Raw genomic sequence first — 23,269 nt, 5'->3', positions numbered from 1 at the left:
TTTGCACAGGACCTGTCTGTCTGTCTGTCAGTGGTAGCTGTGGACCTGTTAGGAAACCTGTGATCTCAAAAATGGCTTTCTCTGTTCTCTGCCCCATGGCACCATCAAGCACATTAAACTCACATTTGTGTAGGGGTGGCTCAGTGGCTAGCACTACTGCCTCACAGCACCAGGGTCCCAGGTTCAATCCCAGCCTTGGGTAGACTGTCTGTGTGGAGTTTGCACATTCTCTCTGTGTCTGTGTGGGTTTCCTCCCACAGTCCAAAGATATGCAGGTCAGGCGAATTGGAAGTGCTAAATTGCCTACAGTGTTAAATGCATTTGTCAGAGGGAAATGGGTTTGGGTGGGTTACTCTTTGGAGGGTCGGTGTGGACTTGTTGGGCCGTAGGGCCTGTTTCCACACTATAGGGAATCTAACCTAAATGTGGTTCATGACCCCAACTTTCTTTCACTTCAGTAGTGAATGGACTGTTCACAACTTGATTTCCTCAATACCTTTGGAAGACTTTGGGAATTTGACAGCCTATCTGTTGGGAACTCGGAACTGCTGCCAACAGCTTCAAGTGTAAACACCTTGCTCCATCTTCTCCATAAAACAACCGAAGTGTTCTTTTGATCCTGAACCAACAAATTTTCAGGCATGCAGTTTCAAGTCACATGACCTCCTTCATTTGTCCTAAGTTTAAATACACAGTCCCAAAATGTAATAATCCTATAAACCAGAAAAGTATAACAGCAATAACCCTTTAATATTCAGATTACAAAGCATTATCACGACTGAGTTTAGATAATGTCATCAAGTTCAGTATACATACAGAGAAATGTGTTTGAATGCCTAGGGTTTTTTGTAGAATTGCTATATTGTGATAGGAGTTCAAGACAATTGGGAATTTCCTCTTGGGACTGGGAGTGATTAACCTGTTTCAGACTCAGACATTTCATCACAAATTAATTATGGTAAACCCAGCAGTGCTCTCTTTTTACCACGCAGTTTTAATTTTCTTAATTCTCCAGTTACTGCAAGTCTCAAGACCTCTTCACCTTCAGCTGCTAGCCCCAGATATACTAACTTAAAAGGACAGTCATCATTATATGGCACAGTGGGCGACACAGTGGCTCAGTGGTTAGCACTGCTGCCTCACAGTGCCAGGGACCCAGGTTCAATTGCCACCTCAGGCAACTGTCTGTGGGGAGTTTGCACATTCTCCCCGTGTCTGCATGGGTTTTCTCCGAGTGCTTCTGGTTTCTCCCACAATCCAAAGATGTGCAGGTCAGGTGAATTGGCCATGTTAAATTGTCCATAGTGTTAGGTGCATTAGTCAGAGGTGGGGTGGGTTACTCTTCGGAGGGTCAGTGTGGACTTGTCGGGTCGAAGGGCCTGTTTCCACACTGTAGGGAATCTAATCTAATCTAAACCTTGAGGACCTCACTTGAGATCATCTTATTTATGTGTGTTCCAAGTGGGAGTCCATTTGGAGAAGCGTTGTTTGCAGAGGGTATGGGTCAATTTAGTCAAGCTTAGTCCTGCCCCTGACAAAAACAGAAATTGCTGGAAAGGCTCAACAGGTCTGGCAGTATCTGTGGAGAGAATTTCAGATTGAATGACCCTTCCTCAGAACCCTACTCCTGTTTCTGTCTCAGAGAATGTGAGGACTGCAGATGCTGGAGATCAGTGTCGAAATGTGTGGTGCTGGAAAAGCACAGCAGGTCAGGCAGCATCCGAGGAGCGGGAAAATCAACATTTCAGGCTTGTGGCCAAAATGTCGATTCTCCAGCTCCTCAGATGCTGCCTGACCTGCTGTGCTTTTCCAGTGCCACACATTTTGACCATGTCCCTGTCTGCAGAGGAGGAGCTGAACTGAAAGCCTCTGCACAAACCAGAGATTAGAATGTGAGACTCCGGGCACTTATTCCTGAAGCCACTGTGAAATGAAGACTCTGATTTTGAGCCAGATGTTTGTGCACGCGTGAGTGCATGAAAAAATATTCCCTAGCTCTGCAAAGCTGCTGCTATGACCCAGTCCGTATTTCTGGAATTACAGACTGGAAGTTAGGATAAAAGCTTTCCCTCAATTTACATGCAGTCCCCAGCTGGATTATCTATGAAATGAAAAAGTCTTTTATTTTTCATCATGTAGAGTCAGCATTAGCAATTGGTGAGCTGGCCCATTGCCAGAGCACAGCTGGAATGATGAAGACTAATCCTTTAATAATATATACAAGGTACTGGGAAATAGACCCAGTGTCAAACTGCAGAACAACCCTTTCAGTACCTGTCCTGTACTATTTTACTGTAGCTTGATGCATTTGTCTTATATCTGGTCTTTGGGCCTCTGTGTGGTTTCCTATGTCCACATGCAGTTGATCATAACTGACTGCCCTTACCCAGCACACAACACTTTGAAGTACGACCACTCAAAAATACAGCAAGGATTGGCAACCATAAACAGCTTTGGACAGATGAGGACATTTGGCCCATTGTACCTCATGCCTTTTCCCCTAAGGCCTTCAAATGTTTCCTAAGTACCTATCCAATTTCCTTTCGAAATTTGTCGTTGAATCTGCCTCCACTGCTCTTTCAGGTAGTGTGTTCCAGACCCTCAAAACTTGCTGATGTTTGAAATATTTTTCTTAACATGACGACAAGGGAAAACATTTTTACTCAGTGCCGGGTTAGGATCTGGCATGAGCTGCTCAAATGTGTAGCAGAGGCAATTTTGACTGTTATCCAACTCCTTTTTCGAATGCCACAATGTGAAGGGTGAAACATTCTAATGTTACAGGGAAAAGATGAAGGAGTGGGACTAGTTGAGTTGTTCTTACAGAGAGCCAGCATTGGTGCATTGGTCCAGCTTTGCTGACTTCAGGAATATTTTTTGACACATTCACACGTGCACAAATATCTGGCTAAGGATCGGAGTCATCTTCTCAACGTGGCTTCCGGAATAAGTGTTCAGAGTCACACATTCAGATCACATTCAAATCTTGGGCTTGTGCAGAGGCTTAATGTTCAGAGCTGCTGTCCTCCTCACCCTGTCCTCTGGAGGCATCAGGGGCAGGACTCAGATTGTCTGATATGCCCCACACCCATTGCAATCAACTAGTCTTCAATTGCATTCCAGCTGGGATCGAAAGTAAATAATGTGACCTCAAATGAGATCCACAAGGATTAGTGATGACTCCTACACTGGAACAATTCTGCGGTTCAGCTCCCAGCGTTTTTCTGGCCATTATCATTGATCAGAATCCTCTGATTTCTGTCTGTTCCTGCCTGTTGAAACAGTTTCTTCCTAATTACCTTTTTAATCATAATTTTGAATGTTATATAATCTTTATTTCCCCCTTTTCCCCATCCAACTTATTGCATCAAGGAGCTTGAGTTAAACCATTTAGTTTAGCAGTGTGGAGTGATCATTTCTGTCTGAACATTTCATTGAAAGTCAGTCATTTGAAAACTGTGAAATTCTTCTGATTTTTGTATCTTTTAAATATTTGTACAGGGCAAAATCCTAACTATGTGTGAAGTATGAAATTGCAAGACAGGTTGTCAGTGCATCATCCTATCTGACATACATCCATAAATATGTTAAGACCTTCCAGTATTCCTTCAGCTATCTGATGCACGAAGTAACAATTATGAAATGAATGTTTTTAGATTGAAAAGCCTTAGTTTCCCTATCTTACAAATTACATTTGTGAAGTCGTGAGATATTAAAAGTGATTCTAATCTTTTGATTTGATGTGTTTTTAAAACATTTCTGTGAGAGCCAGTCTTGGCAGATAACTGGTTTTGGATATTGCTGTAAGCGCTTACACAACAAAAACAAAAATAATTTTAGAAAGAATGATGGTGTATTTAATGAAAGCTGCCTTCACAACGCAAGTAGTGTGCTTTGTGATTGCCTTGTACAATTGCTTTGTATCTCACCTCGACTCACCAGTTCCAAGGTAGAGGGTTGGGGTTGTCAGGGTAAAGGTCCATAAATAATGGCACGTCTCATGTGAGTTTTAAAGAACGGAAGGACTAGCATTAATGCACCATCACTCACAACCTCAGGGCATCCTCAAAGGCAATGAAGCAGTCATAATCACAGTCATAGAGTCATACAGCTTGGGGTCAGGCCCTTCAGTCCAACCAGTCCATGCCAACCATGTTCCCAAACTAAACTAGTTCCACCTGCCTGCGTGTGGTCCATATCCCTCCAAACCTTTTCTATTCCTGTACTTATCCAAATGTTGTAACTGTGCCTGCATCACTACTTCCACTGCCAGTTCATTCCACACATTAGCCACTCTCTGAAGCATGGTGATCCTCAGCTTAAACGACCACCAGACTCTCTCTCTAATGACAGCACAGTCCTATGGTCTGGTAGGACTTGGGTAACTTTGCCTTTACATTGTTACTTATGAGTCTGATTATTCCTGTCTGTCCTCCCTACCTTCTAAACTCTGTAAACTTCAGCTCATCTGAAATTCGAGTGTCTAGGTCCAAATTAGTGTCGTTTACCGCTGCACATGCTCTGTACATGCCTCAAATTTAAAATTCTTATATATTTTCAAAACCTTCCATGGTTTCACACCTCCCTAACGATGTAACCTTCCCCAGTTCCACAATCCTCCAAGATTACTGCTCCCTTCTACTTCTGGTGTTTTGCACAATCCCAAATTTCATCACTCCATCATTGCTTGTGAAGATCCTAACTTCTGGAATTCCCTCCCTAAATCTCTGTGCTTTACTACAAACATATGAATTCAGAGCAGGAGGAAACACTGGAACCCGCACTGGTGTTTGATGAATTCATGGATTACTCAACAGTCCCACCTACTCCCTGCCTCTTTACCCCTTCTCTCTCTCTCTCCTTTAAACTGCTCCACAAATCCAAAGTTCCCTCTATTTCTTTCCTGCTGCTTCGTGGACCTCCGAAATCTATGTGCGGCAGTACGTTCCAAAGGGATAGCAATGTGTCAGCACACTCGTTGTTGCTTCAATCCAATCTCTTTGTCCAAGCTTTTGACCATCTGCCCTAATATCTCTTTCTGTGGCCCAATGTCAAATTTTCTTTGATAAATTGTCCTGTAAATTATGGGATGTTTTGCTATGTTGCTGATGCTGTCAACGTACAAAGAAAAGAATTCCTCTTAAAGCCATCGCTGCTCTACTTTCAATGGAAAGACCTTGCACACCTCGGTGAAGGTCAGGAGTGTTTTTGGAACCCAGGGCCCTGCTTAACAACAGATGTGATCAAATGTATCTGATAAAATAATACTCCAGGATGCACATTCCCAATCAAGCAGGTCTGCTACCATCATCTATTTAACTAAAATCTCTTCTCCTGACTAGATTCATGCTATTCCATTTATTATACATTATACAAGGTGCATTAAACATGTATGCAGTCAGATGACTAGCTGTTTTGCAGCTGAAAATCTCAATGATTAATGAAGTATCACTGTGATACTGTTGATATCTGTACAAGGCTAATCCTGTTTGCCATAGTTAACTCAATAGTAGCATCTGTGGTGTTTTTCAAAGGGAACTTGTGCTTTGAGTGCCTAATCCTATGTTATAAAACACATTTCCACAGAATGCATGGTTGTCCTAGTAAAGCAATTGCTTGATTTTAAAATATTAATGTTGGTTTTTCAATCTCTCTATGGCCTCACCCCTCCTGATCTTTAAGTGTCAATCCCATGACCCTCTGAGATATCTGCACGCCACTAATTCTCTCCAGAGCATCCTAACTTTTAATCATTGCACCAGTGATGATCTTGCCCAGGCTCCAATCTCTGGAGGAACCTCTTTAGGCCTCTGCCTCTCTACTTCTACCTCTCTTTCCTTCTTTGAGATGATCCTTAAAATTTAACTTTGAGCAAGCTTTTGATCATCTGTTCTAATATCTTTCTTCATACCTTGCTGTTATCTTTTCCCATACAATCCTTCTGTTAATCACCTTGGCATGATTATTTTGTGTTAAATGTGCTACCAACGCAGGTTGTTGTTCGATGTTACAGTTATGGATCTTGATAATTTGCGTCACTGACAGTGCCAAGGAACTTTGAGAGAGCTCAGTATCTTACTGAGCTTTTTAATTCGATTTCTCTTTGGGGTCAGAGAACTAGACATATTTCTTTCATAGTCAAAAAGTATGGTGCTGGAAAAGCACAGCCGGGCAGGCAGCATTGGAGGAGCAGGAGAGTTGATGTTTCAGGCATAAGCTCTTCATCAGAAATGTTATCGAGGGATATTTCTTTCTTATCCTGATGTTGAGCCAAAGGGAGAGGCTGAATAGGCTGGAATATTGGAGGCTGAAGGATGACTTTACAGAGGTTTATAAAATCATGAGGGGCATGGATAGGCAAGATCTTTTCCCCAGGATACGGGAGTCCTAAACCAGAGGGCATAGGTTTAAAGTGAGAGGGACAAGATTTAAAATGGACCAGAGTGCAAATTTTCCACACAGAGGAAATGCAGGCATGGAATGAACTGTCAGAGTAGGTGGTGGATCTGGTACAATTGCAATATTTAAAAGGCATTTAGGGAGAGTTTTGAGGAATATGGGCCAACTGCTGATAAATGGGATTAGATTATTTTGGGATATCTGGTCGGTATGGATGAATTGGACTGAACGGTCTATTTCTGTGCTGTACATCTCTGTGACTATGTTTCTTGCTTCTCTTGATTTCCCCATTTAACAGAAATCTTTAGAAGATTTTGGCAAGCTACAAGTTCATTTGCTATCTCTGGCTTTGTCACTATAGTCATGATTTGGAGATGCCGGTGTTGGACTGGGGTGTACAAAGTTAAAATTCACACAACACCAGGTTATAGTCCAACAGTGTGCTAGTGTGCTAATAGCTAGTGTGCTTCCAATTAAAGCTGTTGGACTATAATCTAGTGTTGTGTGATTTTTAACTTTGTCACTATAGGCTGTTTAGCTCAAAGCTATTAACAGTTTGGGATAATTGGCAAAAAAAAAGCCATCAATGCCATGAGGAAAAGCCTTTCCATGCCGTGAATGGCCATGATTTGGGATGCATGGTGTAGTGGGAATACATTCAATGCTGGCTTTCAGAGGACAATTGGATCAGCACTTGAACTCCAGGACTGCAGAGGAAGGACAAGGATTGGAATGGGATGAGTAACTCTTGCAGTTAGCTGGCTCAGGCAGAATGGTCTCCCCTGCTGTCACTGATCAATGATTAATGTAAAAAAGACCCAGTTCCTGTTAACCAACTGGAACAATCCCACTGAATCACATTTTCCTGGTCTTTCCCACCTTATCCCTTTTACATTTTTTTCAAGTGCTACCAATCAGCAATGTCACCCCCAAGAGAAAAAAAGTGACTTGTTTTTTTTATACGAAACCTTTCATGACCTTAGAATGGGCACATAATGAAATAATTTTGTAAAGTGTTTCAATGTAGGAAACCCGACACTGGAGCGTCCCTCAAACAGCACGATGATGACTAGATAAGCTCTTAGTTGTTGGATAAATATGGGTCGTAAGATGTGGGAGAACACTCCTGCTTAGCTTTGAAGTCAAGTAATGCTGGGGTAAGGTTGCAGTTTAACGTCTGACTTGAAAGAGCACTTTTGATTCTCCAGCTCTCCCTTAGATTAGATTCCCTACAATGTGGAAACAGGCCCTTCGGCCCAACAACTCCACACCGACCCTCCGAAGAGTAACCCACCCAGACCCATTTCCCTCTGACTAATGCACCTAACACTATGGGCAATTTAGCATGGACAATTCACCTGAAATGCATTCTTTGGACTGTGGGAGGAAACCACGCAGACACGGGGAGAATGTGCAAACACCACACAGACAAACCTGGGACCCTGATGCTGTGAGGCAGCAGTGCTAACCACTGAGCCACTGTGCTGCCCACAACTACTGCAGTGGAGTATTAGCCCAGATTTGGTGGTGTAGTCTCAGGAGGTGGAACCCACACAGTTTCAATTGGAGACAAGAATGTGACAGGGCGTTCTTTTGCAAGTGACAGATGTGCTTTTCAAACCAGTTTCTGAAAAGTGCTACACATATGGAAAAGGTATGCCAATTGCTATGTTTCTGCTCGTGATCTCCCAGGTATCTGTGAAGTGCACATGGTGGATATTGACCTGTCTTTCATTTATCCTTCAGCCAGTTACTTTCTGTGGTGTAAACCACACGTCACTTTCAGTACTTTGCGCTGTCTGACATCAAGAACTTTGGAAGGAGGTCTGTTTGCAGCTTGTTTACTGACTCCACTGGCTCATGTTGTCACCAGGTCTGAATAATGTATTGGACCATGACTTGCTGCAGTAGGTCATTGAATTGTCTCTGTGGTTAGTTAGCTCTTGCACAAAGGGCACTAAAACTGAAATAAATTTTTAATGGCTTGTTTAATTCATACCTACGAAGACAATACAGGAACTTCTTGCTCTGTTCAATGAACTTCAAAGCTGAAACAGGTAGCAGCATTCTGCTTCACTAGGCTGAAGGCAAAACAACTGAAATAATTAACATTGGGGTTTGGTGTGTAGCTGCACAACTGCCTGAAGTTGCTCTGCTTGGTCTTTAAATATCAACATAAGCACTATCACCCTCACCATTATTTTGTCAGTCACCTGTGTGAAATTGTGCTTTCCACATTCAGCTGGATTGATTCCTAGGTGCTAGTTCAAATGTTCACTTTTTAAGGATTAAATTCTTATATTGGTTGAGAGTTTCCTCTGTCCTTTCAGCTGTGGAACTCTCAACGATTTCACATAAAATTATTCTTTCATTTTTGCAACAAAGGGCCTCTGTTTATTTATTCTCATGTTATTCTTTGTAAGTCAAAGATATTGAACAGTTCAGAAAATTAGAATGTATATGATGCTTGGGGCAATGGACAAGATAAAGTCTAAGGATAGATATATATATTTATAAATCTGGATTTCTTATTGATCCATGAAATTAGAAAGAATATGAGTTCAAGTGTCAGTTTATTTTATGCTGCTGTGGTCTGATGTGAATTTACTGAGACAGATCATCAGCTTGTTTTGTGACAAATGTGGAAATCAGTGTCAGATGCCGTCAAGGATCACAGTAATAATGTTTTATCTGATGTGACAGTTTTCTGATATTGTCTGTGGATGCTATTACACTTGAAGAGCCCCTGGCTACTACGCTTTTCAATAAAGGCACTAATGTAGCAGAAGTAATTGACATAACACACCCATCACTGTGTCCAGGCTGAGTAATCAGGAGGAACCACATTGGTCCAGTCAACACAAAGTGTGGTCTGATTTTCCTACCAACACGAAGGTTATTCTCCACCTCAGTTTCCCAACCATTTTTCCTCTTTGTAGCCAAAGAATCATTCCTTTACACTAAACAGTTAAATAACAATGAGAAGGATGATTTTTCATCTGAGCAAATTGAATAGAGATTGGATTATTAAAATGAGACCAAACATTGAGCCCACACAAATCACTTCATTTTCAAATACACCACACATTTCAGTTTTGCTCAAGGATGATGTTTTGCCTAATCTTATACAGCTATGAATATTTTGTGTCAGAAATTTTTGGAGACAACTCATAGACATTTCTATCCATTTTGAATCTACCTTGATGCCCTTATTTTGTTGCTTTTTCTTTTCAAATGGATAGCTGGCATGTTGGAAGGCTTGCTACATGAAAAGAATAACCTTGCTCTGCTCAGACAGGGCAGCTTGTTATCTATGATAGCACAAGCAAGTGCGACCAGCTATTGACTCGCCAGGCAGGTGACACCCCTGATTGGCATTAGAGTCATAGAGTCATACAGCATGGAAACAGACCCTTCGATCCCATCATGTTCCAAACTAAACAAGCCCCAGCTGCCTGCGCTTGGCCATATCTCTCCAAAACTTTCTATTCATGAACTTATCCAAATGTCTTCTTGAGAGGAGGAAGATTTTAAAAAGACATGAGAGACAACTTTTTTTTACACAGAGTGGGTCATGTATGGAATGAACTGCCAGAGGAAGTGGTGGAGAGAGACAGAAAAAATTGCAGATGCTGGAATGTTGTAACTGTACCTGCATCCACCACTTTCTTCCAGTCTCCTGATTGTCTACCTTGGATTCTGTGTTAACAAGAGTTGCCCCTCATGCCCTTTTTAAATCTTTCCCTCTCACCTTTAAAAACATGCCCTCTAGTTTTGAACTCCCCCATCCCAGGGAAAAGACCCTTGTCATTCACCTTATCTATGCAGTTCATGATTTTATAAACCTCAATAAGGTCACCCCTCAACTGCTTACACTCCAGTGGAAAAAGTCCCAGTCTTTCCAGTCTATTTTTATATTTCAAACCCTTCCTTCATGGCAAAGTCCTGGCTTTCTTCTCAAGTTATTTTGGCTTATTCATTCAGTATCTCTGGGACATGGGAATAGGAGTACCACAAACCTGTTCTGTTGCTCAGTCAGATCATGGTTGATCTGTATCTTAACTTTGTTTACCATTTTTGTTGACCAAGCTTATTATCCTTACCTAAAAATAAAAGTCTATTTGTCTCTAAAGTCTATTTGACATCTTCAGTAGATCCCCAGCTTCAGCTTTTGGGAGTGAGAGTTCCAAATTTCTGTGGAGTAAAGGGTTAACTATACCTTTACATTATGATTAGCTGATGAGCATGTGTTCAAGGAGCTATGTCACAGTGAGGTCAGCCTATATGAATCTATGCCCTGATTCTGAAGGATTCTCATTTTGAGCCCAGCATGAGTCTTCTTCAGAATTCAGTTTTAAAGAAGAGTCTTGGTGCATTTGAAACATTAACTCTTTTCCTCTCTCCACAGATGCTATCTGGCCTGTTGAATGTCTCCAGCACTTTGTTTTTATTTCAAATTTTCAGCATTTTGCTTTTATTTGAGCACCATGGACAACCTCTTCCAAATTTGCATGCTGGAAAATTTGACAAACCAATGAAAAAGATAGGCACGAATATGGTTGAATTGTCAGAGACCCAGGATGTCAGAGGCCTTTAGAGAGACAGAGGGCTATACAGGGAGTAGAGCATGTGCACTATATGTGGTGTGATGGGCTACTGTTGTAGCGTTATAATGCTACCCTGTCGCTTTCTATTGTCTTTAACAATTTCCTCAGAAGGCCCCACTTATGCATGCATTGAAAGGAGGTAGAATGAATTGATGAATGTTTCATGTGCTGCATACTATACCTATACAATGCTTTAAAAATTTAATTTGCATCATATGATACCAAGAGTATTTGAAAGAAAAGCCTTTTGGTCAAAATTAATGTGGACCATGTTGAATAATCTATCTGCTCCAATGGGGGATATTTATTTATCTTACTCTCAGTTCTACCTTTTTGAACCTTCATAATATTTTTAACTTAAGTTATGATAATAAAATATAAAGGCACTGCTCAGCTGGATGTCGTATCAATGCAGTTAGCTTTAATGGTTGGTCCCTTGATGACAGATCTGGCTCAGAGGAATTGCTAAACACTGTGTGTCAAGGCATTGAATATGCAGTCATTAAGAGAGGAGGAAATTCTAAAGAGCGTGCACTTGCTGTTCAAAGGCTTCTGATTTCTTAGAGAAGTTATAGCCAGAAATACTTCAGACATCTTCTAAAGAGAAGTATTTCAACTGCAGTCTGGCTCAGTGGTAGTGCTCTTCACTCTGACTAAGGGGATTGCTGATTTAAGTTCCACTCTGGAGATTTACTGAATTACATAATCCCGATTGCTACTGTGGTGTAGTCCTGAAGCAGTGCTCCATTGTACCAGATGGATTTTGGATGCTAATGCCCATGAATATGGGGTGCTTATGGCTGGTGCCCTTCGAGCTTGCCCTAACAACGTTGGTGTCCACTGTTTAACCTGGAGACTGTTTGGAGGAAGCGGTGACAGAAAGTTTCCAAGTACCTGTACTGAACTCCATCTGCCCTTCTAAGTGAATGCAAATGATACCCTAGTCCTGGCTGGTAGGAGAGAGGTTGAACTCTTCCTGGTGGCATGACCAGAACTTCATCCCTCAATGCTATTCAATTGGCTGGTCATTGCAATAAATGGGACCATGCATGACTGGTTTCTCTTACCCTTCTCTGTAGAAAGTACCAGTTTTTGCTTTACAACTTCTTTCAGAGAATGCTTGCACTCCTGGAACTTACAAGACATCGATGAATTGCCAATTAAAAAGGATTATAGATTGTTCAACACAATGTTAATAACACAATGACCTTCTTTAGTATTCATCTTACCAAACGTGCTGAACAAGCTGGACATTAAGAATCCTCCACACGGTGTTCAGTGCAAGTATTTGGCAACTTCCTGTCACTGCTTCCTCCAACAACCTCCGGGTTAGACAATGGACACCAACGTTCTCAGTGTACACTCCATAGGCATCGGCCATATGCACCCCACATTCATGGGCATTGGCATCCAAAATGTCTCAGCCTCTAAGGACCCTTATGGTACATCTCTGCTTCACTCACAGTAAGTTTCTGCGCTTCAGTGATGCACCACCACTTCTCTCTTCCTTCTAGCCTTGGCATATTCTTCTCTACTCAAGACCCTTCTGTGTAGTGATTGTAATGAAGGCCAGGTGGATCCCAGTGACGGAGATTCTTGATTAGGGCTGTTAACCTGGGCCAGTCAGGGAGCCCTGGCTGACCGATAGAAACAGGAGTTTCCCTGCACACACACACACTATGGGTGTTGGGGCAAAAATAAGCGCTACCGCAGTTAGTGGTAAAAAAATTAGTTTTAAAAAGAATAGAAAGTAAGAGCACAACTCTAGAAAAAAAGGAGTGTAAAAGCACAACAAAAAAAAAGAAAAGAAAAAAAAGAAACAGGAGTTTTCACTCTGAGGGCTGGGTCAGTGAAAAAAATTAAAAAGAAAGGAGTTTCAGAAGGTCTTTCCATTCTAGGGAGTAAGTCTGAGCTGGCTGGTCAGAGTCCATGTACTGTGCACATGTAACTAAAGGGTGATTTGGTGACAGGATACCTGCTCCTATACAGTTATTTCATTTTGAAAGCCATTATTGGATCACCACTATAGTTTTAGACAGTACATTTCTTATGCTAGCTGTCATGCTATCACTTCGATTTCAGACTAGACAAACCCGGACCTTTAAGTCACTCACATGACATCACAACATGGCACACTCCAGTATAAAAATACGCACCTCACCTTCCGAGTCAGTGTTGTGACTTTGATGAGCTCTGTAGATATGATGTACAGTACCATATAAACAGCAGTAGGCCACTCAGCCCCTCAAGTTTGTTCCACCATTCAATGTGATCATATCCTGTCCATGGCCTAGCTCTATAAACCTACCTTTGGCCCATATATCTTAATACCTTTGCTGAACAAAATTTTATCTATCTCAGTTTGAAAATTAATAACTGATCCATCTTCCACTGCCATCTGTGGAAGAGAATTCTGAATATTTAGTGTGGAGAAGTGCTCCCTAACATCAATCCTTTTTAGACTATGCCCTCTAATTCTTAAGTCGCCAATCAATGGAAATCAGTTATCTTTATCTCCCCTGTGTTTTCGTGTTAATGTCTTCAAAACTTTAATCATTCAGCCCCACATCAACTATCGCAGAACACAGACTGCATGTCTTTGACACTGTAACCATATGAATAGTCTGTATTGCAAATATACTTAAAAGATATCTGACTCAACAAGAAACTGACTCTGTTGCTACTTGGCATATGTTTTGAATCTAATATGACTCTCTATGCAGCCAGCATTTCCTGTTTTCATAATAAATACTCCCGCTCTGTAGACTTGAAAAATACAAAACACTCTTTTCTACTAAACATTTTTCTTTATTTATGGTTAAGGTGAATAATTTCATTAATTGGTGAGGTACAAGGAAGAAAACCCAGGGAAACCTTCATTTGACCCCATCTCTAGGCACAGTCAGCTGTTGGATTGACATATAGGAAATTACAAAGTACAGCAGTAACCAGTAGGTGTGTTTTTTTTTAAAATAAAATGATTTCCTAATGTTGCCGTTAATTCTTTTGCAAATTACCTTAAATTGTTGGCATCTGTTTCTCGCCTTTTCGACCAATGGGAATAGTTTCTCTCTAAATACTCTGTCCAGGCTCCACATGGTGCTGATTGATCCCCTCTTAATCTTCTCAAAGAGGACAGCCTCAGCTTCTCCAATATATCCACAGAACTGAAATTCCTCATCTCCTGGCTTCCTGTGTTACATTACTGGCCCTAATGAACCCTTGCTCTCCAGAAACTAATTGAATGTTTTATTGTGAAAGCCAATACACAAACACAAATACAATATGATTTTCCTTTTGGAAGAAAGGTTCCCATTCTCTAATCTTGTTCATTTTCCCAGAGTTTGAGAGAGACTCAGAGGGGCGCGGGTGACAGCAATTTTCCATCAGCGCAGTTCTTGGCTTGACCACTAGGAGATGCATGAGATCAGCTGTTACAAGTACAATACAAATAATTGACACTGGGAGGCAGTAAGGGGAGGGCGATGGTGATTGGTGGGAGGTGAGAACATATTACATTTCCATTTCTGGATTTTAAGAAATTACATTGTGCCTTTATTCACCCTGCCAGACATGACAGGAGGAATTAGCAGGATGCTGCCTTTGATTGTAGGCCTGAATTTTACAGGTGTGTTAGCACAATCAGGTGTGTGTGATCCATTTAAAGTGTGGCACTGCATTTAATATCTTCCAATCTCAAACTTCCTTTAGAAAATTATGCTGAATACTTCCAGTGCTGATCAAAATGCAATTAAATAGCTATAAAAAATGTAACCAATATTCTTTAAAAAAGAAGAAAGTCCTGTGGATGCTGGAGATTGGAAATAAAAGTAGAAATTGCTGGAGAAACTCAGCAGGTCTGGCAGCATCTGCAGACAAAGAAACAGAGTTAATGTTTTGAATTTAATATAACTCTCTACGGAGCCAACATTTCCTGTTTTTGTAATAAATATTCCTACTCTATAGACATGAAAAATACAAAACATTCTTTTCTACCAGGCTTTTATCTTTATTTGTGGTTAAGGTGAATAATTTCATCACTTGGTGAGGTACAAGGAAGGAAGCCCAGGGAAACCTTCATTTGACCCCCATCTTGAGGCACAGTCAGCTGGTCTGAACCTGGTGTGATAGTGTAAGAGTTTACATTATTCAGAAATGGTGGCCATGGTACATTTTTCTATTCTTGTTTTCTGGAAACTTCTCCAGCCTTCAATAGGGTGAAACACAATGTCCTCCTCTACAACCTTTCCTCCATTGTCTAGTGAGTCTGCCCCTCATTTGGTTCCAAGCTATTCTGGGCTATTGTACCCAAAGCATCTCCATTCTCTTCACAGATGCTGCCAGACCTGATGAGCTTTTCCAGCAATTTCTGTTTTTGTTTCTTCTCCATATCTGGTTTCACTTTCTGTGCCACAATGTTAGCGCTGGAATCCTACATGCTTTGATCCTTAGCTCCCTCATCTTTCTCATCCACAAGAAGAAAAATTATATCGCCAAGGGTTAGCCCTCAGTGTCCACTGATCACTCTCGGCTCAAAGTCTCTGAGTCATTTCTCAATGTCTGCACTGTCTCTATGTTTTCAGACTGCTTAAAAGCAAAGCACAGATGTTGGAAATCTGAAACAAGCACAGAAAGTGCTGGAAAACCTCAGCAGATCTGGGAGTATCAGAATTGAACGCGAACTCTGATATTTTTTCACAGACGCTGAGTTTCTCCAGCATTCTTTATGTAGTCAGACTGTGTGTCTGAGATGAAGAGAAATTTCTTCACCCAGAGAATGATTGAAATAGTGGTCAGGCAAGGTGGTTGAGACCAATGCATTGAATGATTTCCAGAAGAAGTTTAGATATAAATTTTAGGGCTAAAGGGATCAAAGGGTATGGAGATAAAGCAGAAATATGCCATTGAGATAGAGGATCAGCTATGATCCAATTGAGCAACACAGAAGGCTCAAAGGACCGAGTATCCTACTCCTAATCGTCATTTTGAGATATGTTTCCTTCATTGAACTGGTCTTGTGCAAGTCACAGACTACAATCTCCTGAACTGGAGAAAAGATTTGCTAGGATGTTGCCAGGGTTGGAAGATTTCAGCTACAGGGAGAGGTTGAATAGCCTGAGCTATTTTCCCAGAAGCTGAGGGGTGATCTTATAGAGGTTTATAAAGTCAAGAAGGGCATGGATAGGGTGAATGGCCAATGTCTTTTCTTCAGAGTAGGAATGTTCAAAACTAGAGGGTGTAGGTTTAGGGTGAGAGGGGAAAGCTATGAAAAGGACCTAAGAAGTAAATTTTTCACGCAGAGGTCAGTGCGTGTATGAAATAAGGTGCCAGAGGAGGTGGTAGAGGCTGATACAATTACAATTTTCAAAAGCATCTGGATGGGTACGTGAATAGGAAGGATTTAGAGGGAGATTGATCAAATGTTGGCAAATAGGACTTGATTAATGTAGGATATCTGGTCGGACTGGACAAGTTGGACCGAATGGTCTGTTTCCGTGCTGTGCAGCTGTATGACTCTGTGACTGTAATTGGCTGAGAGGAATTTTCCAGGACGATTCCTGTTAATAGTTTTGAGTCTTCTCCTCTGGCGTTGTGTCTTTGCCAGACATTACAATATTATGGAAGTGAATATGGGTCATGGAATGATGTCAGGGGAGAGGATGGATCGTGAAAAAGTTTACTCATGACCTTGGAGCCATCATGGTCTTGGGAATCCCCACTTGATCCTTTCCAATCTGCCAATGTCATATGTTTTTTTATGCTGGGAATTTCACTATTCCCTCCACCTCACACCTCCAGAAAGTTCCACACTTGAAGGGAAGACCGAATACGGCATAATTGTCCTTTGACAGTATCTCCTCACAGGGAGTGGAGTGGAGCGGGAAATGCAATCTAATACTGGATTTCAGTTTTCTGTTGTTACTCTTCATAGAGAAAAATATTCCATTGTCAGGGACCAATTTCACTGCTTGTTTTGATTTCTGTAATGAGAATCACTGAATTTTTCACACCTTGGAAACAGATTCAGGATCTCTAGTCTACAGATACGAGGGGTAAAAATCTTAGGCATCATTGAATTTTTTTCTTAGACAGGAAACAGCCTTAAGAAGGCTGAAAGTCACCAAGAGGAGAAATTGAGGTCATTCCTGATGAAGGGCTTATGCCCGAAACGTCGAATCTCCTGTTCCTTGGATGCTACCTGACCTGCTGCGCTTTTCCAGCAACATATTTTCAGCTCTGAAAGTCATCAAGAATCAATGAGATTTGCCATGCCCTACAAAACATCAAAAGCTATGAAGCATAAGAAGCGTTTTTGTAACGGTCCCAGCATTGAATAATATCAGCATAAATGCTTTTACAAAGTTTTGGCGGCTGATTATCAGAAAAAAATGGAGCACAAGTAGCCTTTACAGTGTAAACATTGATACACTCATTAGGAGACAGGCAAATAGGGGAAAGGGCTTTCTGGGCTTTTCATTAGTGAGAAGATTGTAACAGCTGCTTATTGCTTTACATCTCCGAGACTGAAGCATGTTACAAGAAAATATATTAAGAGCAATTGTGAGCCTTGCCTTATTAATAGGCGATCCTTTGAAATAAATCTCAGCGTAAAAGAGAATTTTGGCACACAGCTCAGCCCAAGGATACAACAACAAATTGTCGAGATTAAAGGCAAGGAAAACTCTCATCTGCAGCTCATATGTCGAATATTCTTACACTGTCACTTTGTATTTTGCTACATTCTGCCAATCTCTGCTCTGCTGGATTCTGAGTGGTTGAAGTTTTGTTTTCCAGATGTTGACTGAGTCCAAGGTGAACAAAAACAAAATTCTGCTCGCAGAGGATTTCATTTTCTTGTGAGCCAAAGGGATGACAAAGTCACATGTTGTGTGTCATCCATTGGGGTTGCACTGAGAATAGTTTCAGCTCTTCAACCTGAACGGAATGAAGCTGGTCGGGATTATGTTTAACCCACAACAATAGGCAGTGGCTGGTCGGTGAGCCAAACCTCCAGCACACTTTCCCCCAAGAAATACCAAACCACGTCAGAGCCTGCTGCTCATCACTTCTGTCCAGTGGAACATTCTTACCACAAGATTCCAACTGATCGCACTGCTCGGTCTGGTATTGAAGCTGCAAATCAGGAGCAACCCCAATCGGAATTATAACTTGTGCTCTGAAGGACAGTGTGGTAACAGGAGGGAGCAAAGCTCTCAACGGAATTAAGTTGAAGAATTTAGTAACAGGGACAGGAAGCCAGTGAAAGGAATGAACAATGGGGACATGTTACGGGCCCCACATTCCAAACCTGCTGAGGTTTGCAGGTTATGTATTCTTGGAGGGTGTTACAAAAATCAAATCTAGAGCTGATGGAAACTGCTAAGGTAGCTTGGTGCAGGCAGCAAACCCAAGAGGGATGTGAGGTTTGTGTTAAATGGAACACTGGGATTGCACATTGGCTGATGTAACCTGAATAAGCGATCAAGGATGGTGCACAAGTCAATAGCAGAGGAGCCAAATTTATGGCAGAACAATGCCTTAAGTCTTCCCAGAGACTAAACAAAATCTCCATGTTCTGGATTATACTTCAAAGTAGAAAGAGCTGAAAATGTGTTGCTGGAAAAGCGCAGCAGGTCAGGCAGCATCCAAGGAACAGGAGAATCAACGTTTCGGGCATAAGCCCTTCTTCAGGCTTATGCCTGAAACGTCGTATCTCCTGCTCCTTGGATGCTGCCTGACCTGCTGCGCTTTTCCAGCAACACATTTTCAGCTCTGATCTCCAGAATCTGCAGTCCTCACTTTCTCCTCCTATACTTCAAAGTCGCCAGTCCTTCAGAGAGTCCAGCTCTGGTGGTTATATGTTTGTCTTTCTGAAATGATATATTGTACATGTGATTGTTTTACCAATCATTTTGTGTCACCGGTTGTTTAGAATGAGTTGTATCTAAATTATGTCGCCAGGAAAACAGCAGCAATATTCTATTCATTAAGATTCAATAAATGCATATTGCTCAAATACAAACGACAGAGAATGTCATTTTGAACAACCCTTCTGTATATTTTCCCACAACAGCAGCCTGAGTAGGTCACTGTTGCAATGTAATGCATAAACTATATTCCCAATCAATTCACCTTGTCCAGCATTTCCTCATTCAATTTTTCCCATCAATTCTCCCTAACACAGTTATATCGATGAACTGATTGGAAAAGGTTTGCATTGATATAGATTTTCCTTCTGGAGCACTCAAGCATTCAGGGTTAGCGTCTGAAGGTATGAAGCAAGATGTTTCAAACAATTAGCTTGCTTATCTAACATGATTCTCTGATGATTACTATTCTTCCTTTCAGATGGAGAACAACCCATTGCAGCTAGCAAATCACATCCATTGCCAAAGACCCACTGTGTTCTTTGTTAAAATATGCAATTGGCCATGCAAAATTGCCAAGAGTGTTCAGGGATGGGCTGATTATCCATGGTAAATACAGGGATGAGGTGGGTATGGTGGGATGCTTAGTGCAGAGCCAATGGCCTTTTTCTGCACTAGATTAGATTAGATTAGATTAGGTTAGATTGCTTACAGTGTGGAAACAGGCCCTTTGGCCCAACAAGTCCACACCGACCCGCCGAAGCTAAACCCACCCATTCCCCTACATTTACCCCTTTTACCTAACACTACGGGCAATTTAGCGTAGCCAGTTCACCTGACCTGCACATCTTTGGACTGTGGGAGGAAACCGGAGCACCCGGAGGAAACCCACGCAGACACAGGGAGAACTATAGAGACTCTATGATTTTAAATACGGTAGCACTCCTTCAGAGTCAGTCTAGATCATGAAATCAAAATGTGCAGTTGGGTTGAAATTTGAACTCTCAACCTCTAGGTACAGAGGTATCGGTGTTACCAACTGAACAAAGCTTTACTGTCCTGAGCTGAACTTGATTAGCTCAGAGTCGAAAAGTGTGGCGCTGGAAAAGTGTCAACATTTCCTGATGAAGGGCTTATGCCCAAAATGCTGACTCTCCTGCTCCTCGGATACTGCCTGACCTGCTGTGTTTTCCCAGCAACACACTCTTGACTCTGAGGTCCAGAGTCTGCAGTCCTCAGTTTCTCCATGATTAGCTCAGCACAGGCCAAGAATTTGACTTGACATCTTTGTGAAGTGTGCAGCTCAGCGCTGGACCAGGGGGTAATAAAATGAGAGAGCTAAAGTAGGAATAGAGGATGTAATAAGGGATAAAGATGAAGATGAAATGAAAAGAAGAAGACAACCTTTCTGAAGAAGGGCCACTGAATCCGAAATGTTAATTCTGCTTTTTCTGCACAGATGCTGCTAGATCTGTGGAGCTTTTCCAGCAATTTCTGTTTTTTATCCAAATTCCAGCAGCCACGGTTCTTTTGCTTTTTGTAAAATGAAACGACTCAAGTTTTCCTATTCACACCTTCATTCACAGCCCTATCTCTCCTTTATCACCATTAACACTGTCTTTGCCTTTTCCTCTGGACACCCTCACAATCGGTTCTGATTGCTCTTCCTTCTCCCTCTGTCAACATTATAAATAACACCATTTTCCGCTCTCTTTCAATTTTGAAGAAGAGTCAGATTGGACTTGATGTTTACACTATTTTTGGCTCCAGAACTGCTACCAGACCTGATGAGTTTCTCCAGCGCTGTCTGTTTTTATTTCAAATTTCTAGCATCTGCAGTATTTTGCTTTCACTAGATCAGCAGGTGCTGCACGTACTTGATAAAGCACAGAGGAGAGAGTGGGGCTAAAGCATTTCTAATCAGATTTATACCGATTTCAATGTCTTGTAGATAATTTTATGCACTAATGATCAAGTTATCTGCTCTTTATCACATTGCTACTTTGTGGGAGTGCAAATTGACTGTGCTTTTCCACAAGTTGAGAGAATAATTCATTGATTCTAAAGTGCTTTGAGATAACCTGAGGTCGTGACTCACTCTTTCAGCATCTAACTCTTCTGCGATCCTCTGAGTAAGGGGCTTCATATTCTGGTGTGCCGGACTTGGTGACTCGTCATTGCTTGCACATGTTTAAATATTAAGGAAGCAGAGCCTTTTCAATTTTTTCTGAAGTCCCAGTGCAAGTCTGGTGGCCTTTTTGTGCAGATTTTATACAAATGCAGTTTTGATGTGGCTTCCCAGTACTCGGGCAGTGCACCTTAATGGATTCTGTTGTGCCCTTGTTCATTAATTCAGACAGACTTTAATGGCATTTTCTTCACCAGTTTGTTCTGGAGGGGCGGGCTGTAGCTAATTTGATCATTGGAGAGAACAGTAAATTGCTTTTAACATAAATATTCAAAAAAGTAAAATGTAAATAATTAATTCTGAAAGCTTGGCTCAGTGTGTCCTTCAGCATATAGGACTGGGTGAGACTGACAGTGATTGTGATGTGGAAATTATCATATAACTTGGGACTTTGACTTTGACCTCTATCCGTATGATTACAGATACTAGTTTTATTCTGAAAGCTACACAAACGTGACAATATCTTACTGCTTTTATGATAAAGTGGTCAAATAATGCACCTCAAAAATTACTGCTGAAATCACTGGGGCAGGATTCCATCTTTAAACCCCCGTTACCCAACAGGAATGGGGGTGAGTGCAAAATGGAAAATATCATCATTTCTGCAAGACCTCTGCGAGCGAGAACTCCACCAACTGCAAGCTCCTCTCCAAGTCTCACACACATCCTGACTAGGAATGATATCAATGTTCCTCCACTGCATCAAACTCCCTTCTTCACAGATATTGTGGAATCCTTACACGTGATGGACCGCAATGTGGAAGAAGGCAGTTCACTACCATAACGTCATGGGTAAATCAGGGGGTGGGCATTAAATGCTAGCCTTGCCAATGATGCCTGTATTGTCTAAATAAATAATATATATTCCTTCTAGTCCTAACCTCAAGTAATGTGTAATCCCAGCTCCTTAAAGAAGCGACTACATGACATCATGCACAAATGTGTAATGTGATGCCCAAGGTCTAGCAGTGTGTCTGGAGAGAGAGGATTAGATAAGATTCCCTACAGTATGGAACCAGACCCTTCGGCCCAACAAGTCTACACTGACCCTCCGAAGAGTAACCCACCCACACCCTGTGTTTACCCCCGACTAATGCACCTAATACTATGGGCAATTTAACATGGCCAATTCACCTGACCTGCACATCTTTGGACTGTGGGAGGAAACTGGAACACCTGGAGGAAACCCACACAAACACAGGGAAAACGTGTTAACTCCACACAGACAGTTGCCCGAGGCGGGAATCTAACTTGGGACCCTGGCGCTGTGAGGCAGCAGTGCTAACCACTGAGGCACTGTGCCACCAGAGTTAACAATTTGAGTCTGCTATGAATCTTCTTTAGAATGTTAAGGCAGTGTCTCTGTCCACAGACACTGCCAGGCTTATGTGATGTCTAGCCTTCCCAGTCCTTTGTTTTTATGCCCCTAGGTTTTTGTAAGTTTCTGGTTAACCTGGGAGAAAACATTGTGGTAAGTGAATTAGAGGCATCGAGCAATCTTCCTTAATGGAGCAACAGAGCAAATTCAAGAGAGCTGAGTGATTGATTGACAGAACCACACAATTATTCTGGTGCAGAAAGAGGCCATTAAGCCCACCCTGTCTGCAAAGACTTTGAGCATTTTGACTTTGCATCTCATTCCTGCCTTTTCCCGTTACCCTGCACCTTATTTCTCTTCAAATAATCATCAATGCCCTGTTCTTGATGCTCCATACTCTGTATGTGCATGGGCTTATAGCTGAAAATGTGTTGCTGGAAAAGTGCAGCAGGTCAGGCAGCATCCAAGGAGCAGGAGAATCGATGTTTCGGGCATGAGCCCTTATAGGATAACATTTCCTCTTGTTCGTATCATAGAATCCCTAGAGTGTGGAAGTAGGCCCTTCAGTCCATCAAGTCCATCCTGACCCACCAAAGAGCATCACACCCAGACCTAACCCCTTACCCTCTTCTTGTTACCCTACATTTCCCATGGCTAATCCACCTAGCCTGCACATCATGAGCAATTTAGCATAGCCAATCCATCCTAACCTGCACATCGTTGGATTATGGAAGGAAACCAAAGCACTCAGAAGAAACCCGCAGCAGACGTGCAGAGAAAATGCAAAGTCCACACAGTCATCCAAGGGTGGAATCGAACCCAGGTCCCTGGCACTGTGAGGTTGTAGTGCTAACCACTGACCCACCAGATTCTAATTCTACACAGTAAG

At 41.8% G+C, this 23,269-nt stretch overlaps 1 protein-coding gene across 2 annotated transcripts in view; it reads left to right on the top strand.

Moving 5' to 3' along the window:
* Positions 1 to 23,269, top strand: part of dscaml1 (Down syndrome cell adhesion molecule like 1) — a 537,532-nt gene that overhangs the window by 17,679 nt on the left and 496,584 nt on the right. The window contains exon 2 of one of the 2 annotated variants that reach the window (XM_060846681.1): positions 21,305 to 21,308. The exons of the other annotated variant lie outside the window; for it this stretch is intronic. Coding sequence (XP_060702664.1) covers positions 21,305 to 21,308 — 4 coding nt within the window. The remainder of the gene's footprint in view (positions 1 to 21,304; positions 21,309 to 23,269) is intronic. 2 annotated transcript variants of the gene reach the window in all.

This window comes from Hemiscyllium ocellatum, chromosome 29, assembly GCF_020745735.1.
Source record: "Hemiscyllium ocellatum isolate sHemOce1 chromosome 29, sHemOce1.pat.X.cur, whole genome shotgun sequence".
Taxonomy (NCBI): Eukaryota; Metazoa; Chordata; class Chondrichthyes; order Orectolobiformes; family Hemiscylliidae; genus Hemiscyllium; species Hemiscyllium ocellatum.
The sequence above is the reverse complement of the archived record's forward strand: the minus strand, read 5'-3'. Positions and strand labels throughout refer to the sequence as shown.